Source organism: Dermacentor andersoni, chromosome 4 (genome assembly GCF_023375885.2).
Source record: "Dermacentor andersoni chromosome 4, qqDerAnde1_hic_scaffold, whole genome shotgun sequence".
NCBI classification, from domain to species: Eukaryota; Metazoa; Arthropoda; class Arachnida; order Ixodida; family Ixodidae; genus Dermacentor; species Dermacentor andersoni.
In genome coordinates, this window is record NC_092817.1 from 65883294 (window position 1) to 65905928 (window position 22635).

General features: G+C 43.2%; 1 protein-coding gene across 2 annotated transcripts; it reads right to left on the reverse strand.

The window, feature by feature from the left end:
* Nucleotides 1-1506: 1506 nt before the first annotated feature.
* LOC126536222 (clathrin light chain-like) lies at nucleotides 1507-20946 on the reverse strand. 2 transcript variants are annotated; one of them, XM_050183114.3, is made up of 7 exons: nucleotides 20672-20946; nucleotides 20101-20135; nucleotides 18278-18404; nucleotides 12727-12838; nucleotides 10995-11006; nucleotides 4205-4434; nucleotides 1507-2295 (listed from the first exon to the last, which is right to left on the reverse strand). In XM_050183114.3, the coding sequence occupies exons 1-6, from the start codon at nucleotides 20829-20831 to the stop codon at nucleotides 4248-4250; spliced, it is 633 nt and encodes a 210-aa protein (XP_050039071.1). In that variant the 5' UTR covers nucleotides 20832-20946; the 3' UTR covers nucleotides 1507-2295; nucleotides 4205-4247. The 2 variants fall into 2 exon arrangements, with proteins under 2 accessions (XP_050039071.1, XP_050039072.1); XM_050183115.3 differs by lacking the exon at nucleotides 10995-11006 and having other exon boundaries at nucleotides 20672-20943.
* Nucleotides 20947-22635: the final 1689 nt, after the last annotated feature.

Genomic DNA, 22635 nt, shown 5'->3' on the forward strand with positions numbered 1-22635 from the left:
AACTACAAGGCTTCCTTCTCAGAAACTAATATGGGCTTTCCTTGTAACTTACGGGACGGGACGACGGGATACGGGACGACAACATTACCCTTTCAAACACTTAATATTCTCGTCCCTCCCTCTAGGCAAGCCTAGGCACTTCATTCACTTCTTTGGCTAAACTGAACCAGCCACTTCATGTATTATGAAACAAGTGCGAGCTAATGGTTTGAAAAGAGCAAGCAGTAGTGTTGGGTAAAAATTTGGAGGATGCTTAAGCTTCGCCTTTAAGAGTGGAATGAAATAGCGTTCAAAGATCCCCGACTGCTTCTCAAGCTTCCAGGCAAATGGAGTGTATGTAACCGTAATGTTTACCGGGAAATGCTGGCTGCGAACATTATGCATGAAGGCGGGCTTTGTGGTAGAAACACGACGTCTTGCGTGGGCCGCAATATAAAGGAGGCGAGTGCCAGCTGGAGGTATTGCAAGGACCCCCCCCCCCAAAACATGCGCACGCCAGCACACGCAAATGGCGGATGCCGCGGCCCGTCTGTGAATGGCATAAGTGCTGGAAAAGGGGTTTCTTTGAGTTTTCGCATAACAGAATTACGTTTTCTCGTAAAGTCAACTCACAATCCACAAGAGCTATCATGTCTGTAGGTTGTACGTAAGTCATAGTTTACAATTTTTCCAAGTATTTTAGCTTGAGAAATTTAATTAGTTCAGTAAGTTCTTTCCGAGTCACACGGAGGGCTGGGTATAGGTGGTTCGAAAATCTTTTTGCCAGAACGACGTCCGACGTCAGATTTTTTGCGACACGGGTTTTTCAACGCTATCGTATTAATGCATGTGTACACAGCTCACAGGACTGTGCTAGCTCATCAAATCATTCACCATAAAGAATACAAATTAATCTTGTATATCTCTGGGTTCATAAACATACATTCATTATACTGAGGCACTAAAGGCTAACTGCAATGAAATTCTGAGCTGTACAAGAAGCCCAATTTTTGGTGGTGCACACGCGAAAATGCCACCATGCAAAATGTTACATTTCAAATGTAAGCAGATGTGCCCACGGAAAGCTCACAAAAATTGAAACCCAAAGAAATGCCAAAAATAATGCTCAGCATGGTCAAGATCAGTGTAGGTACACAGTTCCACGATCCGAGTCATATGTTTACCAAGCAGGTGTGTTTACGTCTACTAAGGTGTCATTCACAAATCGTTCATTTTAAGATGAGATTACCAGCCCTGCAGCTTTGTCATGGTTACTTCAGTTGTACACTCACATAGAACCAATCCAGCCGGAGTGGCCTTTAACATACTAGGAGACGAAATAAGCATCATTATTCTGAAATATATTTACACTGAACCTATAATCTGAAAAGTTTACTATGTGGTTCCTAGAAATAAAATTTGACTGTAGCACATGCAAAAGGAATGTGTCCCAAAACTGTCAAATTGTCCACAAAAGTAAAGGTGAAGCATAAGCAACCTTCACACCAAGAGAGACGAAAACACCCCTCAATAAGAAATGTTCTGTTTATTTAAGAACTAAATCATAAATAGTACAATCACTTGCAACCACTGCTCATAACTGCTTCCACATTAACATCAAATTCACAGTGCAAAGCAAGGATGCACTAGAGTGAAAGGCTTTTAATAACGCTGAGCCCCATCAGCTTCTTACCAGGCAACTAAAGATAAAATAAAGGTCGCTTTCCTGCAAAGGTGGCTGAAAGGATAACTTGCAGACAATGTTTCTCAAACTTGTTTCTCACTCAGTAGCATCTTCATTTCCTCAGAACTATAACTGCTTCATAAACCATATAGTTCTTTGAAAGACAAGCTACATTCTTTTCCGCAGAATACAGAAAAAAAAAGTTTATCACGTAATAGCTTATTCTACATGACACTTTCCACACAGCTTGGACTCCATTGTGCTAAAGTACATGTAATGATCTGCACTTTACCTGCATTTCTTTTCTTTTTTTTTTTTTCCTTCATTGACAACATGTAGGCTGTTCTTGTTGATAAACTGCAAAACTAAACTTTGCACATGTTATAATAAACAAAAAAATACTACTCCACTATAAGAAAGCAAACAACGACCACGAAAGAAAAAATTATGTAACAAAGGCAATGGTAAAAGCACTGACAGTTTCTGGCTACCAAAAAGTATATAAAAAGAAAAAAGAAAAAGAATGACATCAGACAGCATTTCTACAAGTCTCCATGTGTGGCTATTGCAGGCAGTATCAGATGTTTCAAACGGCAGTTCACATCCAATGTCTAGTATTTCATGTGGTACCTCTGTAACAAACACAAAAACCAGATGTATTAAGTGACACTGCAAGCCATCCTGAGAAAGTCCAATGCATCTAATACTGCTAATATTACAACTAATACCACAAAACGCCAGTCAAATCTCAACATATATAAGTCTGTAAAGTTAGAGAAGTTTCACCATGCAGTAAAACCTTGTTAAACCGCACCCGCTTAAACAGTAGTTTCGTTTTAATTGTAGTAAAGTAATATCCCCGACTCAGTGGCCATTGAACATAAGGTGTTTTCTATCCACATAAACCGTACCAGGTTATCGCGTACGTATCGGTTAACACATAGTTTTCCCACTTATTCCCAGTTTTCCCACTTTTCACATTCCACAGTGTGTCGAATTTGAAATGCAAAGTTGTTGCTTGGCAGCGCTGCTGCGACCACGAAAAGATGTTGGCTACGAGGTTCGACTTTTCGTCATCGTTGCCTCTGTTGTTGCCGAAGTGTCGACTAGCGACAGTGATGAGGACCACACGGAAAGCAACAGCACGGGCGATTCCGGCCCGACAGTGGCAGAGGCTGCGCGTTACGTCGGCCTCGTGAATGCAATCGTCGCGACGAGAACAGCACCCCGCAATGAAAAAGGTGCCTCGCGACTTTTGTAGCGCTACTGCGCGCGTGCACAGAGAATATGAAACGCCAACAAGCAATCTGCCATGCGAGTGTTTGCCGAGAAGAGGGGGCTGGCTGAAAAGTTGGCTCACAGCTTCAGTAAGTTTGAGGCCGCTGTCGTCACTGCTAGGCCTCCGCAGCATAAATCGAAAATAACACTTTTGTCACACGAATTGAATAAATAATGCACGGTTTTTTTCCCCTTTCATCACACTCTCTCCAAGTTCCATTTTTGACAGGTAAGTGGGCGATCTCATGCTATTTCGGTTAAGCAGTACTACAGTTTAGTACATACTTTTTCCGAGCTCCGGCCAACTACGATTTAACAAGGTTTAACTATCAGAATTTCCAAGATTGCGAAAACAAAAGTTTAGCATGAAAAAACTTCTGAACTAGCAAACTAGACAATTGACCATTATGGAAGAGGAATAGCAAGCAGAGTAGTGCATAATATGTCCACTAGATCCCCCATGGGAGGCAATGCAGAGAACAGCACTGCTGGTTGAACTGTTGCACTGTGCCAGTGAATTGAGCATAGAGTAGAATTACAAGATTATGAAACAGTATTACCGTGAAAAATTTGGTTGTCATCCCTTTTGAAACAGGCAATAGCTGCCATAATTTCAATCTTGCTAAGTTCTTCCACTGTGGCTAAATATTGCCTGCACATTATTCTGTTCAACCACAAACATGATTCACAGCAGGCCATTCTGTCATGTGGAAACCACAGAGGCTGCACAATGAAAACACCAGGAGGCCAGGAAGCCAGGATTTCAAAGGCCAGTAAATGTTACTCAAGAATTGTTATTTTCCTTTGTTTTCATACACTTGATACTAACTGGATATGTCTGCTATTTGCCACAACCCTTCTATATTAGTTGGAGAGTTTTGCATAGTGACCTTACACTTGTGTTGTAGACACACATCATAAAGTTGAGAGATTTTCACTCAGTAAATGAAGATGAAGATTATTGAAGCAGCACATGTTTAATTTACACAGCTGCTGTAAGATTCTTTGAATAATCCTTCAAAAGAAATTCTGGCTTCATCATATCGCGCCTTGCAATGACAGCTATCTGAATAGACCTAGAGTGCCAACACAAGGTGTAATGACACATGAAACAAGTTCTTCAGCTTTGTAGCATAATATCAGAGTACCAACTCATTAAGTAAATCAAATTAGCGCAGGCATAATGTTGGGAAAACAGTATTCAAGGTCCTTCTCATGTCTTTCCGCTCAAGTGTCCATGCTGAACTAACCAACACTGCTCACCTTTACAACTGAAGAGGATCAGGCTGATGAACAGAAGTGCACCTCAGGGTGTTTTGTTGGTCTGCGGTGGAGACTGCTTCAGTTGCAAGATGATAGAGCGCATGCGTGACACATCCTTGCTATTGCGTGCAGCCTTGGGGTTAAAGTCGCACAGCTTGGCAATGGCCTCCCACTCCTGGCCCTTTGGTGCCGGTGAGTCACGCTCATGCACCCACTCTTTTTCAGCGTTCCTGAAAGGTTACAAAGCACAGCCATAAGTGGCACAGGCAAAGGATAATAAAATATTTTCAATTCCAATTCAACTTACTTTCCAAAAAGAAAAACTAAAAATTCAGAAGTGGTATCTGAGCAAAAAGATGTTTTAAGATTAAGAAGCAAGCTGCTTTACGATTTCACATTCAATAACTGTGCTTCAAGAACAAACTGGAAGATGTAAAACATTACACAGTACTTGCATGCTTCTGCACCTAAATATAATGGTGAATGTGACTATTGTGTTTGTTATTTACATTGTTAGTGCCACAACACAAACTAATAGGTGCATATAATACTACACAACACTTATGCTGTTGTTCCTTACATTGTGCCTGTACCACAATGCCCAACGACAGAAAAATGTTTTCATTAGTGTTACTGAAACACAGTCACTCATCCATACTGCCATAGTCAGCAGCGGAGCAAAACACCAGCGCATGATTGCATTAGGTGACAACATTTGCAGAAGCATGGAAAGGGTGAGAAGAAAGAAAACAGAAAGAGAACACAACAGCTGTTCCCCAATGAGGAGGGTGGACCTCACACAAGTGTATGGAGTAGGGTACAGAGGAACTTTAAGACTGACATGCCCACTGACTCCCTTTTCTATCCTTCTATGTCTTGTGATGAACTGCTTTGCCCCTGTCCCACAAAGAAGCTCACTGTTCGGCCACGTGCAACAAAGGAGTAAGCAGACCGCCTTTAAGCTTCTACCACTTTTCAAAACGGGCACCCTCCCGCTTTGTGCTCTGCCTATTTTCCATGTAACTAAACTTCATGCCAAGCACAAGCCATTACTTTGCCCGATAGTTGAAATTTACTTGTACCACTGGTTGGGGATGTGCTGCAGACTGATTAAGTATGGCTAGAATCAGTGCTTGCCATCAGCTTTAGCTGCATGCGATACTACTATAGTCGGATACAACTTTAGAAAAAAGGGGAGGCCCCGCCCAGATGACCGAAGCGCAACAGCCGAGTGCCTCCGCGACTAAAATAGTCATGCTCGAAAAATCGTGCTCCTGAAACGCGCAATTCTCGGTATAAATAAAGACTTTTGTATTTTGGTGACTGGTTTAGTAGAGCTATCATGTGCTACAGCACATACCGGATAGCGACAGAAAAATAACCCCGTGCCTTCTACAACGCTGCCCGTCTGCTCTTTAGCTTCACTGCAAGTCACAAAAGTAGAAAGAGCAGCTCTGCATGGCTTTTGCACTTGTTCGCATGTACACGGCGTATCTAATACTCATTTTCCAAGCTTAAAATAAATCAGTTGCTATTGAAAAAGTACTTATATAAAACAATGCGTTTATCGCTGAAGCACAGAGCTGACGCGACTTGGCCCAGTTCGAAGCGTGGGCGGCCATCTTCTCTGTCGGCGGGGTCACCGGCCGTCTGGCTCATGACGTCAGTCCAGAGTGCGCGCCCATTGGTGGATGCTCGTGCGCATCCGCGTCGGAGGAGTAAACGCCCCCTTTTTTCTAAAGTTGTATCCGACTATAGACTGGTTGATACAATTAGTAACTTGCAATAATTTCTTGTAAAATGGCGGCTTGCGTCATATACAAGCAACATGCTGAAAATAATGCTAATTATATAGCAATTATATGCCAGCATTGATAGCGCAATAGTGCAATAGCAATTATACGCCAGCATTGATAGTGCAATAGTGCTATAGCAATTATATGCCAGTGCCAAGACAAGTGCAGCCCTAGATGTAAATAAAATTCTGTTTATTAAGCTGATGTTCCAGAAGTTCATGTTTTCTGAAGTCTAATTATTTCTGCACTAATAGGTGATATCCAAATCTATGCCCCCGTGATGGCTCCCTCCAAGTAATAGAAACTAATCTCGAAGCTCATGCTTTTGCTGGTTGCATGTGCCAGGCGTTTAATGCGCAAGCATTATATGCCCCATTACGCGAAAATCTGGCGGCGGCGTGACTGACGAATGGTAACAAAAATGACTGACGGAACCAAGAGCAAAAACACGTCAAAAATGCTCGAACCGACGTCAAATTTCTCAGGGAAGTTTCTGTAAACAAAGTAAATTAATGGCTTTGGAAAGAAAATTTGGTACATTTTAGTCTTAGTGGGAACCAAACGCAGGCCTCCAAGGTGCGCGATGAGCATGCTTCCCCAACACCATGGTGGCTACACGGCTCTAGCTGACTAAAAGAGTGCCTAGTGCGTGCGTCATCGCACATGTCACGTCGCAGCCATCTGGCTAACTAAAGATGTGGCCAAGAGCATGCGTCACTGGACATGTGACAGTGCAGTCAATGGGCAGGAGGTGGCGCCACGTCGCGAGTATAAAATTAGCGCACTGCCTGCCTTGCGTCTCTTGCTCTTTGGATTTCATCGGTCAGCATTTGCTATGATCAGCAAACCCTGACCATAGATCATGCCAAAGCGACTATATAATGATTTTGCATTCCCACAAGTAAGCAGTCTTAAGCTGGAACAGCATGACCCGTTTTTTGGCGCAACTGACGCACGACAGAGAGGCCAGGGCGTCGTTTCGACGAACACACCCATGAAAATCGCATAGCCGCGTCAGACTGTTGGGAGTAGAAAAAATAGAAAAGAATGCATCACATCGTGCTGGCACACCCGCGGCCACCAATGACAGTGCAGCGCGAGTGGCACGTCACGGCAACGTCATGCATTAGTTCCCCAAACGCCACCAGACAGTGTTGCCCTCCACACATTTCAGCATAACAACAGGGGGACGAGGGCACGCTTTTCCAAACCACTTGTTCTAGTGTGGGTAATGCGCGTTTGGTAATCGTGCAAAATCGCCATTGCTCCTGTCGTGCTCCTGTACTTATCATGGACAAAGACATCTTCAACGGAGCCCTCATCGCAGAAGTGGAGCAGCGGCACGTCCTGTGGGATTTCCGTATGGGAAAAGTCGCCTCCGCAGGCAGCGATCAATCCTTGGCCACAATGTCGTACAAACGGTGCACATTTCAAATGAAACACGATAACTATACTTGGGAGAGAAAGGTAGCTCTGTAATGACCCATGAGGCGACTTTATTAACAGTGTTTCGTAATATAAAGAGTAAATTACTTCCGCGTAAAGACACTAATAATCCATGCTCTGGGGATTTCCCCTTGTCTACCAACCCCGGCAAACATGGCGCAGCAGGCGCGGACCCACTGCATTCGTGCGGGTGCCGATGCATCAGCGGTGGCGCGGACATTGGTCCTGCTTTTCTGCTTTTCGCGAGCGAAAAACGTGTCATGCGGTTACAGCTTTAAGTATCTCTGCCGAATTTTTCTTTTTTTCAGCCAATTCAAGCAAAGTGGTAGGATACGCCAGTAGTGCTATTATTGCAATGCTGGCCCCCATTCCGAGCACAATTTGTCAATGGCATTTTGTATCTCGCAGGAACCACAGAACTTTGGGTACTCTGGAGGTACAGCACTCACGCGTGTCGCCATGCATTGAACCGTTCTGCTGCTCCACTTTTTACCATGAAGGCAGCTCCGTTTGGTAGCACCCATTTTTTTAACTCATACTACGTATAGAATAAAGCACAAGAGCCTAATAAGATAGGTAGTTTAATTTTAAACAATACCTATGCGGTACTTAACGATGGCCAACATACACACAGTAATCTCGTATGCTGCTTTTGAAGTACCAAGGCTTCACCACCAGTTTGCGCCACATACCGGTTTTTACAACTTCCTGGGACAATTTAAAATAATTTTTACTTATATCATACGCAGCACGCTCAATTCTATCACCATAATTCCTGGTCTTTTCATTTATACCAACATCTCGCAACATTCTGGCCAGTTGTCAGTCCCTCTATATGGCACTAGAACGTGTGGATTCCATGCATGATGATGATGATACGACAATGACACGACACTAAAATGGCAATGATGGCATGACGACAACAACATGACACAGGAATAACTATTACAGAGCAACAACTGCTGAGTGACAATGACTGTAACGACGACAACGGGATGAAGATTCTGGAACAATGAGAATGGTATGACGACGATGGTACAAAGGCAACAGTATCAACAATACTATAGCCATGAATGCATGACGACACAATCACGACAATAAAATGAAGGAGCGACGACATTGGATCGACAATGACAATACGATGAAGATGGCATGCCGACGCAATGTTTCTGAAGTGATAATGATGACATGACGACGATCAGATGAAGAAATTGAAATGACAATGATGGAACGATCATGACAGCACTGCGATGACATAAGACCACGAATGCATGACGTCTGTACGACAAGAGTGCAATTACAATGATGGCATGACAATGGCGCTATGATCATGATGGAACGACAGCATGTTGACAAAATGACAAGGCAGGGGAACGAGAGAATGTAGACGGCAGAACGATGACGACGGCATGACAACAAAGGAATGACCACAAAGGAATAAAGGCAATGATGACAGAAGGACAACCACGGTACGACGACGAAGCCATTTTTGTGTTGGAGCTGATATATATATATATATATATATATATATATATATATATATATATATATATATATATATATATATATATATCCACAGTTATATCCGCAGAGTTACTGACAGCCATATGCCAGCAGCCATGCAAAATATGGGAGAGTAGGCAATGAAAGCTTCACTTGAACAGTGGGAAATCTGAGTTGAATGCTCATTTAATAGCAGTTTTCACCTGCAAAGAGCCACCACCGCATTCTGAAAGTGATGTCATTATTTAACCTCCATAAGCCACAGTCTTTGATTTGCTTACGTCCAAATTATTCTGTTTCAATTTTATTTGTCTTTTATAATAATGAACTGTTCACTTATAGACACAGCAATTTTATGTGATCCTTATAATGAAATGTACAGTAAGCATTAACTAGCAAAGTCAAGTACAATGTCATTGTTGCAGTATCGCCGCGAAGCGGACCTGCGTGCTATTTATGTTTAGCTCCGTTATGACGTTATGTTGCAAAGCAAACCAAGTGAAAAAAAAAAGTACAAGGTAGTTCAAGTAAACGGAGGAACACACATGCAGGTAAAGCTCACAACAGAAGCTGCATTCAAAATATGACAGCAAATTGTGCTAGTTTCTTCCTAAAGACTGTTCCAGTGAATTATTGTTCTTAAAGAATAAGAATTTTAAAACAATTATTTTGCGGTGTTAAATGCTTGTGCCTTGCAGCATAACCTGCTTGAAATGTGAATTTACAGGTTTACGTAAAATCATAAAGGCTGTTTTAAGATTTGAAAACAGAATTTCAAGTAGGAAACATGATCAGGATCTGTAACAGAAGCTTGTAGTCCCCTTTGCTTGAGTATTTTAATGACTATTGAGGCATCTAAGAACTTTCTATATGAATATTTGTAGTACACCATTGTTTGCTGACATGAAAGGACCCTAAATAAGTAAAAATTCTGAGGTTTTTATGTCGGAAAACCACAATCTGATTAGGAAGCACATTATGCAGGGGGACTACACATTATTTTGACTACCTGAAGTTCTTTAACGTGCACCCAATCCACGAGACATAAGACTTTGCATTTTGCCCCCATCGGATTTTGGCCACCGTGGCCGGGATAGAGTCCACAACCTCAAGCTCAGCAGCATAACGTCATAGCCATTAAGGTGCTGCAGTAGGTAGAATCCTAAAAGATTACCGGATCATTCAAAGTGAAAAAGTGAGAGACCAAAACAGCTCTGTTCCATATTGACGTGCCTTGCAACGAAAACAATGAACATCACAGGGCCAAGAAGAATGTTTAGAAATTTTGCGTGCAGTGGACGGTGAAAAGATAACATGGGATGATATGCTAGCTCATTTTGGGAAGATCTCGCATTCGCTGACATCTTCTATTAACTTGATCACACTTCTCAATGTGGCAGACCACCAGTTAGGACACTCTCACTTTATCAACACCAAAATGTGGAAATTCAGATTCCCACTCATATGACAGCAGAAATAATGAATCTACATGCCACAGTCCTAGCAACAATAAGCCAATGTTCATTCCCTGCTACATGCTAGTATTCCCTCTAAACAATTCAGTGATTTTATTGGCTTATCGTATGCCAACTTGCATCAGCCATTAATGTACAGCTTAACCTCCTCCCACCCAAACACTTGCACACTCTTCATTCAAAGGACTGAAGTGACCTGCCACAGTGGCCTTCTCCGACTTGTTTAGTTTATCTTCATTAGGGCCACTTGACCTAACGTAAATCTAGTCATTATTAAGTTTTAAAATGAATTGTTTTACTGATAAGACGTACAATATAAACCAGCATTTTCTAGTAATCCCTTGCAATGTATCACTAGCATCAAATATGCTCCCTCAGAACAAAGGAAACAAACCAGCAGAGAGGAATGCGATGAATCTATTCCCACAACAAGCTTCAAACACAAAGCTTTAGAAACTTTCCCAGTGCTTTAAAGAAAAGGAGTGCAGGGAAGAAAAAGCCACAGCACACAACACACAGTGTAATGATGCGCAATGAGAGAGAGCCGCGCAATAGCGGTTGACGACTTACTTGGAAACTTCTCTGAACAGCAAGTGGAAAAAAAGGAAGAGACATATGAATATGTCTGACAATGAGAACAACAGCACTCAGCTACAATACACGCAACAGACAAAGACATCAACAACACACACAATTACAGACTTTTCAGGCTACAAGAACAGGGATCTCAAACAGACGACCCACAAGTCGTACCCAACTTTTACAGCTCCTGCCTGTAGCTTACATGGCATTCCCCATTAATGCACCATTGCCGTTCCTTAGCTGCCTAAGCATTATGGAACTCCCCCTTTAAGCCTTGAATGCATCCCAGTAGTGCACAAGGGAGCTATGCACAACAGATACATTCCAGCACCTCATACGAGTTTGAGGCACCATACTAGAGTGATGATGACAAATAACAAATCTCACTGCCATTTTTCTCTAACAAAATGTTGTATAGCAATAAAGTTACTTAGAACACATTATTCAAGTAAGAAGAACATGTACTGTTGCAATCAAATTGAGGCCAACTGGCGCATGATCTTTCTGAACACAGACAGCGTAATGTACATGCGTGTTTCAGGCAACGATTTTACATCAAGCTCAATTTTCCATGCATAAGGAAAATACTTGTGCTGGTCATTATCTTTGAATGATCATGGAAGAAACGACAGACAAAGCCTAATTATCAGAAGCCTGTTAAAGCATCAGTTTTTTCAATCATCCAAGCTAGATAGTCATGAAATAACTACAGTACAGTGTGCGCCATGCTTGTGTAGAGTGCGCAAATGGCAGCCGCTGAGGCGCTCCAGAGCCAGCCAGCAACATCAACGGTAGTTGCTGGGCTCGAGATAAGATGCATCTGGGCACGCTTGGCCACACAGACAGACAAGCCTTGCTTTTTTACCACTCGCAGGAGCAGACTTTACGCAGCACCTTCGTCTTGCCCCTGCTGCTTGCTTCGGTGGCAGTTTCGCTTTCGCACGGAGCAACGCAGCACACAGGCAAAATGCCTTCTCACTGACACTCAGCTAATCAGACTTCATAATGCAAAGAAAGGGGTACGGTGTGCAGACACGGACACAAGAGAAGTGGACAACACGAACGCCGTAAACTTCCGAGGGCAGTGAAAGAGCAAGGCTCATCGGTAAGTGTGGCCAAACGTGCCCAGACGCATCTTATCTCGAGCCCAGCAACTTCCATTAAATGTTGTTGGCTGGCTCCGGAGTGTCTTAGCGGCCACTATTCCTGCACTCTACACAACGGTGATGCGCACTGGAGATGATGCAGTACAGCCTATCAAATGCCTGCCTGTTTTAGCTTATTTCACAATACTCAGATAACAAACAACAGTATGCCGCAAATAGAAACAAGACAAAGTTCACAGGAACATGGTGGTTTGAAGTGAATAACAGTAGTCAAACAAGGATGTTGCTTGAGCCATTTCGACAAGAAGACATCATCAGGACAGCAACCCTGCCCTGATCAAGACAAGTCCCTTTGTTTGAACATTCTCCACCAACGTTCCTCGTTCAACCACATTCAGTTCACCACAAAGGGTTACTCTGATCTCACAACAAAACTATGAACAATGTCAACAAAGCTTACCTGCATCTAAACACGGATTCGTAACTGCAGACAGTATTCAATCACAATGCATTAGCTACGTGCATTCTCAATGTAACAATTTATATATGAAGTGAATGTGCTACAACACAATGAAAATAATAAGGCAAAATAAAGTGAAGTTCACGAGTATTACCTGTTGGCCAACTTGGCCTTTTCAATTTGCTCATGATATCGTGCGTACCACTCCTCAAGCTCTTTCTTTGCGTTTGCTCGAAGTTCAGTTTTCTTCTCCTCTTCTTCGACATCTGAAGCGAATGAAAAAGAAATTGCTGTGACACCACTGTGACCTTTGTGTTTTTATTTTTTTTATTATTTTTTTGCCATAAGACAAAACGTAGGCTGACATTTCTTGAAGCAGAATTTCGAAAATTACGGATTCACAAATTGTTACAAAAATATCTTTTGTTCACCCAGTAACAGTCACTCAATGTTAGCATTTACTTTTACATTACAAAGGGTATGGCCACTATCATCGGTAAACTTCCCTTCACATAAATTAAGTGACTTTAGAAATCATGGGCCACATTATGTACTGAAAAAATTTTTTTTTCATTTCTATTCCAACTGCCCATGACAACTGGCTTGCACAACCCCACAACATTGTTATGTCGTGGATAGGCCATTGTGTGCAATGGACAATAAGAAGAATGTAAAACAAAATGGATTGTTAGAAAATACCTCAAGAATTTCTAGTGGTTTGACGTATTTTCACACATTGTGACACTACCCTCTTGCAAGAGGAGAAGGAAGGAACTTTTTATTAGTAAATGAGGGAGCTCTGTATTAAGCTTCTGTCATGCAAATGGTGTAACCTTTTTTTTGCGTTTCAGCTAGGTGTAAGGCATCTTTGCTCCTGGAGCTCCTGTACATCTCTATGTCCAAATAAAACATTACGATTGGATAGAGTTACCAGCATGCTACTCTGCAAGAATTTTTTCAAGGTGTTTCACATCAGTAGAGGTGGTCCTTAATTTGGTCCTTTGAAAACTTCCCTTGTCCCTCCATCATTCCTAGCAAACAGGAGGCAGCAATTCACCACCCAGGGTGATGTTCCACCCAGTGACACATTATGCCAATGACAATAACAGGCTTGATGCAGTAAAAAGAATTCACTAATCTGAAATACAAAAGGTTTCAAATGCCTAAACATGAAGAGTGTGTACTTTAAAGGCTGTTTCAATCTATTGTCAACGTCTGTTGCAATATTCATAATCCTGGGCTTCCTTTCATTTTCTATTTACATTCTCTGCTGCTAAGTTATCCCTGCAATCAGACATACCTTGGCATTAACATATTCAGCTCAACACTGGGTGGAGGGCAGTGCAATCCCTCAACTGAATCATTCATTCTTAGGCAACTCGTAAGCTATCATTTTCTGATGAGACAGTGTATTTGCCATCTCAGAGGCTCTGAAATAAGTTCTCTCAAACAACACTTTATCACAGGAACTGCCAAAGAGCATAATTGAAGCACAGTAACCATTTTAGTTGTGGGGCAGCGCTGCCTTACCTTCAACAGTCTACAAAGAGGATGAAGTGTGCATACAGCATTGCATATAAAAGAACTTATGCGTTTGAGCTACACCAGACACATCCACGAGTATTACCATTTGCAAATTGTGTGTTGTGTGCTGTATTGTGCAGAACAATCAAAAAGCTTCTGTAAAGCAATACGTTCAAGAGCACTTACTAACTGAAATTATAGGTGAAGTGTAAATAGTACAGACATGTACGCACCACTGCAACTTGAAGTAAAGCCAGCTTTCCTCTGAGCTATCAAACATCTGCTGATCTATGTTCTTCATAATAGTTTCATTGAACTGTTGTAGTGGCATCAGAAAAGGTATAATTGAGTTAAGGGTGACGATTCCCACAATGGTGTTCAAAACAGGCAACGTGGCAACTCTTACAGAAAGTCAAACAGGATGCATCACTTCTGTTTGTACCCTGTCACCACCCATCGAAGATCGTGTTTGGATACACCATGGGTTGAAATATCCACGTGGTCAGGGCTGGGCAAAGATACTTTGCAATTTTATACGAGATACACGATACGAAATGCTCGGGCAACAAGTATTTGAGATACAGATACAAGATACCACCGCAATTATTGTGTACAATATAATATACTTTCTACTTGTATCTTAAAGGGACACTAAAGCGAAACAAATCAGTTTAGAGTAATGCAGCATTGTTTGAGAACCCTGCAGGCAGTCATTTCAAAAAAATAGTTCAGTAGATGAGAAAATGAAGGTCGAAGTATCAGTATTTGAATTTCGCGCCGAAACCCCAGCACCGGTACGTCAACGTGACGTCAGGGATTCTAAAGTATGTTTTCGCATTTGAGCCACGTTGGCGCAATAAAGGTTCTCAAAACGTGCCATGTTTAATATTTGGCTCCTTTAGAACATAATGTAGTCAATCTGTACCGCTATATATAATTAGTAGGCCCTAGAAAATGCTATCAAAATCCAAGACGTCACAGCCCCCAGCTGCGGGAACTTAAGTAGGCGTCGCCACCCGTATTTCGTTCTTGCGCTTTTTCTGGCTTGCCAAAAGCCTTAGCGTCGTAAGATTGGTGTTTTTGGTGTTGTATAACGGTAATTTACTGATGCAGAAATCATTTTTCACTTTAGTGTCCCTTTAACATACTTCAACACATTGGCTACTTTCTTATAATAGATGCAATGTAGCAGCAAATGCGTATGCACAAGAATGTTTCCTTGTAAATTTTTTAACTCCGACTAACCTCGTTTCATTTGAATGAAATGTCTCTTAGTATCTAAAAATTTTTGTCTTTCTTGCTCAAAGTATATTTTCATTCCGCAACAATTCATTGGGGTTGCTTTAGCTGCTTAACATGAAAACTCTTTCCACCCGGCGCTGTAAGTGGTTCTTGATTGTCGGTTTTGCAACTGATGGGAGTTGCTGCTATGCTTGCCAACCAACTAGCGGGTTGCCATCTAATTACAAGAACGTCAATAAGAGGCCTCTGCAAGATGACAAATACCACTGTGGAGTTCTACCTTGTCTGCAAACGTATGACCGTTTATGCACTTTTTGGCACTGATGGAACTAAAAATAAAAAAAGAAAGGTCGGCTGCACACAGACATTCAGCACTTGTTTTTGTCAAGACATCTCGAATGCCACCACGTGACTCTGCTGCACCAATACGGATGCAGACCTCATTGCCTGTCATCGCTGGAGGGCTATGATGGAAAGATAAAAGAATGTCACTGCCTTTAGTTTTATTCAGGTGGCTTAGTGGCAGCACTATCAGCTTGAGAAGTGGAGTTCAGCCAATGTTTACAGTTTCGCACTGTGATTTTGCAATAGCCAGCATCTTGAATCTTAAGATACAAGATACATCTTTTTATGTATTGGAAATACAGATACTGATACACACCTTGCCAGCCGTATCATGAAACAGATACAAGATACCCAAAGAGTATCTAAGATGGTATCCATGATACATGTATCTTCGATACTGCCCAGCACTGCACGTGGTTAAACAGAGGTTCTAGTCATGTAGAGGTAAAAATTGAAATTCAATTCTGTGGTTTAACCCTGTAAGTTCAGTGCCCGAGTATACTCGCTTGGTCACCGATGCACACCCCCGGTCGTGCCCAAGACCATTTGTGAATGTGAAACATCCAGACTGGTTGCGTCATCTACTGGGAAGTTGGTTAAACAAAAATTTTATAGTAGGTTTCGTTTCTATATGAAAGATGGTGCCACAAAGCTTATGAACCATCAGTGTTTCTCACACCTCATTTTCCGACATGGCAGACTAATAAAAAGCCAGTGCATATTATTAAATGATGCACAAATCCAAAAAATTCCTATGAATTGATTCAGAGAGCTTCTATATGTTGATTACGAAATGTGTTTAAAAAGCAATGACAGCGACAAAAAGGTTATGTTGCCAGAGGAACACTACCTTAAAGCTGTTTATTAGCATAAGTCTGACATTTCGTTACATATTTCTAGATCTCGAAATTAAAATTTTAAGAAATATATTATTAATAAATAGAATTTGAGTTTAAAGCCTGATAATGGGCTACTTAGGTAGTAATTGAATTCGTTGTACTTCAGAATACCAGATGCCTAAAGCATTAATGGCCCAAAGCTGCATAACGCGCTAGGAGGGATGCTGCAGAGGAGAGCTCCAGATTAGCTTTGACCACCTGGGCGTTACAAGCATTTCTGCACTCCACCCTGATTGAAGCATGGCTGCCCCAGTCTAGAATCGAACCCGTGATGTTTTGCTCAGCGAGAGAACACCACAGCCACCAAGACACAATGACGGATGTCATGGAGTGATGCCAGTGCAAACTACCATGACAGCTACTGCATTACAGTGAAACCTCGTTAAAGCGTAGTTGGTCGGAGCTCGGAAAAAGTACATACTAAAACGGTAGCTACTGCTTAACCGAAATTGCATGAGATCACCCACTTACCTGTCAAAAACGATACTTGGAGAGAGTGTGATGAAAGGGGAAAAAACATGCAGTATTTATTTACTTTGCGCAACAAACGTGTTATTTTTGTTTGATACCGCCACGACCTAGCAGCGACGACAGCGGCCTCAAACTTACTGAAGCTGTGAGCCAGCTTTTCAGCCAGCCCCCTCTCCTCGGCAAACACTCGCATGGCAGATTCCTTGTTGACGTTGCATATTCTCCGTGCACAGGCGCAGTAGCATTGCAGAAGTCGCAGGGCACCTTTTCATTGCGGGGCGCTGTTCTCGTCGCGTTGATTGCATTCACGAGGCTGACATAACGCGCAGCTTCTGCCACTGTCGTGCCTGAATCACCCGTGCTGTCGCTTTCCGTGTGGTCCTCATCACTGTCTCTAGTCGACACTTCGGCAACAACAGAGGCAACGATGATGAAAAGTCGAACCTCGTAGCCAACATCTTTTCGCGGTCGCAGCAGCGCTGCCGAGCAACAACTTTGCATTCAAAATGCCACACACTGTAGTCAACAGTAGATCCCTGTCGCGTGCCAGCGCCGACTTCTTCGTGTCACGTTCGATAGCACGAATGATGTCTACTTTTTCTTCAATGGCCGCTGAGTTGGGGATTTGACTTTACTACTTTAAAACAAAACTACTGTTTAAGCGGGTACGGTTTAACGAGGTTTTACTGTACTACTGCTGCATTAGGCATATTCTAAAGGCCAACCCACACATACGCTTGGCCGCGCGTGCCTGCACGCATACGCATGCGCAGACAGTGCAAGACAGCTTGTGCATGCCAAAGCACAGAGATCTGTTCCAAAAAGATATGGGCACTCGGGCAGGCTCGTGCTTGGATCCCTGTCATGCGTGTAGCACCACATTTGCTATGTGCACGACCGGGCTGGAGTACGCACTCGCTCATCTGGCTGTGCTACATGGTGCGGAGCGGCTGTGCTTTCCACCAGCTGGACCAACAGATAGTAGTCAAATCCAGACTGCACATTTTGAAGCACTATCAATTGCTCAATACGAAACGATGTCTGCTAAGGTGCCAAGCCAGCGTACCAGGAGTGAGCACATGGCGCGTGTCTCTTGTACACGCAAACTGCCACTCTTTGCGAGGCGCAGCAGGCACAGAACGCATAGACACAAGCTTGCACATGTCGCCAGTACATGTGTGGTCTGGGCTGAAAAAAATCTTTGCAAACAAAGAGAGCACCAACCCTTTTGCTCCAGTCTCTTGGCCTGCTCTTCACGCCATTTCTTTATTTTCTCAGGCTCCTCACGGACAGGTGTCGGCCGTGGTGACGTGTCCGGGACAACTGTTGGTGGCTGAGATGGCCCATTCATCTGAAGCAAATTAAATTGAAGGACAAAATCACAGTTCCACTTTTTATGTGTACAGCAACCACTGAGCACACTGCTACTGCACATCCAGGGTACTGCTGCGCTGCTGCACACTTCACAGCACAGCATATTTAACCCTTTACCTCGTGTACACAAGCTAATCATGTCCACGTTTTACACACCGGCTACCGTGGAGAAGCTAGCCTACTCCATAAAAAAAAAGGTACAATTTGCCAAAAACAATCTGAGCAAGTCCACAAGTCTAGTTTTGTTTTTCTGTCACAGGTTGTCACAACTCTCACAGGGCATGGAAGTCTTGTTTGGTGCATTCACTTTTTCTTTTTACCTTATTGCCTATGAGAAAGCTAACTTCAAGCAGCACAGTGAAGCCTACTTTCTTTCACATCAAAAAATGTTATGAGTGTTCTGCAAATACACATATTTTTCTAAATGTATTCTCACGTTTCCCTCCTTGCTTTCCACCTATGAATTGCACTGACATACTAAAAATTATGCAGACCCAGTGCACATATTTGTATCTGTGAAGTGAAGGTTTCGTGAAGTGGTTAGTTAATTATGTGCTATACAACAGATCATCTTGTGCATAGTGTCTTGCTGCATAACGATTAAATACCCACCCGATGTGAAGATGCAGAGGCGCCCCACCAACCACATTACCATGCGTTACATTGTCTTCGGGATCGGCCCATTTTGCTGAAACTGTCTCCAAGATCAGGTCACCAAGTAAAGTGGGTCAATGCTGGAGGACTGTCTAGCTTTACTGGGTGAGAAACCAACCATTGCCGCCATGCCGAACTCCGAGAAAGAACACGTATATTCATAAGTGGAAAACAAGAAAACAATACAGATCCCCACAAAGCCCGAAAACCATTACACTTCGAAGAAAATTTGAACAACTTGTTCACATTAATTTCTGGCCATGGAGTCTATTGTTACTAATAAAACAGTGAAATGATCATTTATTAAAATTAGTGCAGTAATTAGTAATTGATTTGGTGAGCAAGCCATCACTGATAACTCCCGTCAGCATATCAAAAAAAGCTAGTACAGGCTCTGGATTGGGTTCCCAGCACTTAAATTCGAGTTTTAACGATCACTATCAAAAATGATATGTTGGGCTCTGTGGGGATTATATATATTTTTTTATCATGTAAACCCGACGCATATATTGGAATCTATGTGAAACGAAGCTTTCGTGAAATGGTTGATTGCTATAAAACTGCTTTAAGTAATTATGTGCTCACTGCTGCATATTTATGGCAATGAGGATATTTATGTAACGTTTGTTGTTTGACAGCGTAATTCCGTAAAGAAGGGAGACGGCAACCAGCACACGTACAGGCAGGACAGATGGGAATACATATCGGCCAATTCACTACACGAGTGCGGATCTGCGTGTGAGCTCTTGAGCAAAACAGCAGCGGCTGCCACGTTCAGCAATGTCCCGGAGGGTTCGCAGTGAAAGCTTCACTTTAATTAACTAAATGACAAATGAGCCGCTGCGAGTTGTTCCTTTCGTGCATCGCAAGCTGTCTCGAGGCGCAATGCGCGAGCTTCCTTCGTCGCGCCGGCACGAAACCGAGGCGCGCGTCTTAGCACCCCGCGACTGATTAAATGCATTACTTCGGAGGTTGTTCGACTGATTCGTAGCAATTACGTGGAAAACGATCAAACTCACCTGCACTTCTGCTGCGACATCATCGGCGAGGCCATCTGCAGAGATATATGGACATATAAGGTTTATTAATTTAAAAGAAGGAAGCAAACAGCGGCTACTTCGTTACCATCGCATGTACTATGCCGTCTGCAGTACTATCACAAACCATTTTCTCTTTTTTTTTTTTTTCAACCAGCGGGCGTGTGTGAATGCCTGAGGCACGCATCGCACGCAGTGTTTTTGGTCGTGTCTCGCCAAACTAACGCTCTAATTTTAAATCACAACAATATGCCGTTCCGATGCCGTTAGAACATTTTACCTTCAAGACAGCATTCGGTAACTATTGTACGCAAGGATACAGAGCAATAAGAACAAAGCCGTTTTCACGCTGGCGAACTGAACTGCCCCCTGCAAGGCCGTAAGAAACGCCCCAAAGGCTCTGCAGACGGTGACACAGCTATACCAGACTTCCAATTTTCCGGAATGCCTAGCGAAAATATGGACACGTTTCTAGCGGTATGTGGTCACTAAGCGCGAGGAAGAATATATCCTGAAGCAACAGAACCGCAGAATAAGGACGAAGAATGCGCACCGACGGTGGGCTGCTGCTGCGGCACGGGGACACCGTCGAAGTTGTCATCCTCCAGACCTGCCAGCACGTCCTGTTCCCGTGCCAGGAATTCCGCTGCTGGATCTTCTTCTGTCACTGGTGGATTGTCGAAACTCGCTTCGAACTGATCAAAGTCGGCCATGGTTTAATTCTCAATGCGCCCTGCGAAACAGTTCAATCAGAGCTCAGCAAGCTCTGATCGGCAGATAGAAAGAAGCCACTTGCCACTTGTGACGAGATCAAGATGTCGGTCGGCCGAAGTGGCGGCCGACTATTGGGGGCGCCACCACACTTACGTACAATCTCTCCGGATCACTCCGGATTACGGATACTCACGGGCCGTGCATGCCCTTGCCGGTACAAATGTTTCAATTGCTATATTAGAATTTCTATTTCAGCCGTCATAAAAATGATGTGGCAGTGGCAGAAAATGAAACTTATTTCATTCGTTTTTGGTACAGCGTTGACCAAATCATTCTAAATGTGGCTTAGTTTTTTTGGGTGGCGGCGCGGTTGTCGCTAAATGTCGCATAAAGAGGTTCACGATGCCGAAGGAAATTGTTTAGAGGGAAATGACGCTGTGAACTACATTGGTTCAGTTATAGCAGAGTCATTTAGGAAAGACGATAGGGTAATCGCCCCAAATGAGAGAGAAACACAGGATAACATAATAGAAAACAGCTTAGAACTGACCAATCTTAACTGGAAAAAGGCGGAAGCAAATGTTCCAAAATGCACGTCCGCTGGGATAGACGAAATTCCAATCAAGTTAATTAATCACCTTCGCCCAAGAAGCAAGGAAACGTTGATAAAAGCATTGGAGGCAGTCATAACAAATAAGCAAATTCCGCACAGCTGGAAACAGACTAAAATCAATTTGATTTATGAAGGGAAAGGTGATAAGAAGATAGCATGGCGATGCAGGCGGTGAAATTAAAAATGCAGTCGTAGGTAGAAAGTAATAGAATACTCTGAGAACTTCAGAGCGGGTTCAGAAGTGGCAGGCGCTTAGATAATAGCCTGCTCGTGCTTACCAAGTGCATAGAAATAGCTAAGGCGGAAAATAGACCTCTGTATTTAGCCTTCCTGGACATAAGCGGTGCATACGACAACGTGAACAGGGAACTCCTGTAGAACATATTAAAAGATGAAGGTATCGGTCATGAGGTTATTGATTTTCTACAGGAAATATATCGAGAAATTAATGTTGAAATAACATGGGAAGGAATTAAGAGTACGACAACTGTCGAGGTACACAAAGGATTAAGGCAAGGTTGTCCTCTATCACCGCTGCTGTTCATGCTTTATATGATAAGTATGGAAAGAAGGTTACAACGAAGTAATCTAGGGTATAATCTGTCGAACAGATTAGGCGGGAAGGTTGTTGAGCAACGACTACCGGGTTTAATGTATGCGGACGGTATTGTACTGTTAGCAGATAGCCAGGAAGATTTGCATACTCTGGTTAATTACTGTGGTGTTACGTTTCGCCTACAACGCGCGGTAATGCCGGCGCGGATGCAACGGACGCCGGGGCTTTGTTCAAAGCGGCGGACATTTTGGCCCGTTCGTCGCCGCCGCAACGCCTACCCGCCAAGCGTGCCCAGGCGTGTTTCAGTGCCACGTGTCTTCGTGTGTGCGTGTGTGTGTGTGTGCCCTCGCTTGTCAAAGCGCGGCAGCCGGGGAGCGGAGTTCCCCGAATGAGGAGCCTGGAGGTCTCTCGGCTCAACCGCTCGCGCCGTCGTGGGCTCCTGCTGCGCCGTCCCGTGACCTTCATCCCGTGACCTTCCCTCCTTCCCTTTTGGACCGCGACGCCGGGAGTATAAGAGCAGCTGCCCCCGGACGCCAGAGGAGAGGCTCCGATTTGTACTGTTGAGTTACGTGCTCTCCCGTCTCTCCACTTCGGTCGACCTGACCGGCCGCTCTTTTGCTATGTTAGAATAAAC

Coding starts and splice junctions, on each gene's coding strand:
- LOC126536222 (XM_050183114.3), bottom strand. CDS start 20,831: ATGGCCGACTTTGATCAGTTCGAAGCGAGTTTCGACAATCCACCAGTG. Junction 18,405..20,100: donor ATGTCGCAGCAGAAGTGCAG/GTGAGTTTGATC, acceptor AATTTGCTTCAG/ATGAATGGGCCATCTCAGCC. Junction 12,839..18,277: donor CAAGAGACTGGAGCAAAAGG/GTTGGTGCTCTC, acceptor CATTCGCTTCAG/ATGTCGAAGAAGAGGAGAAG.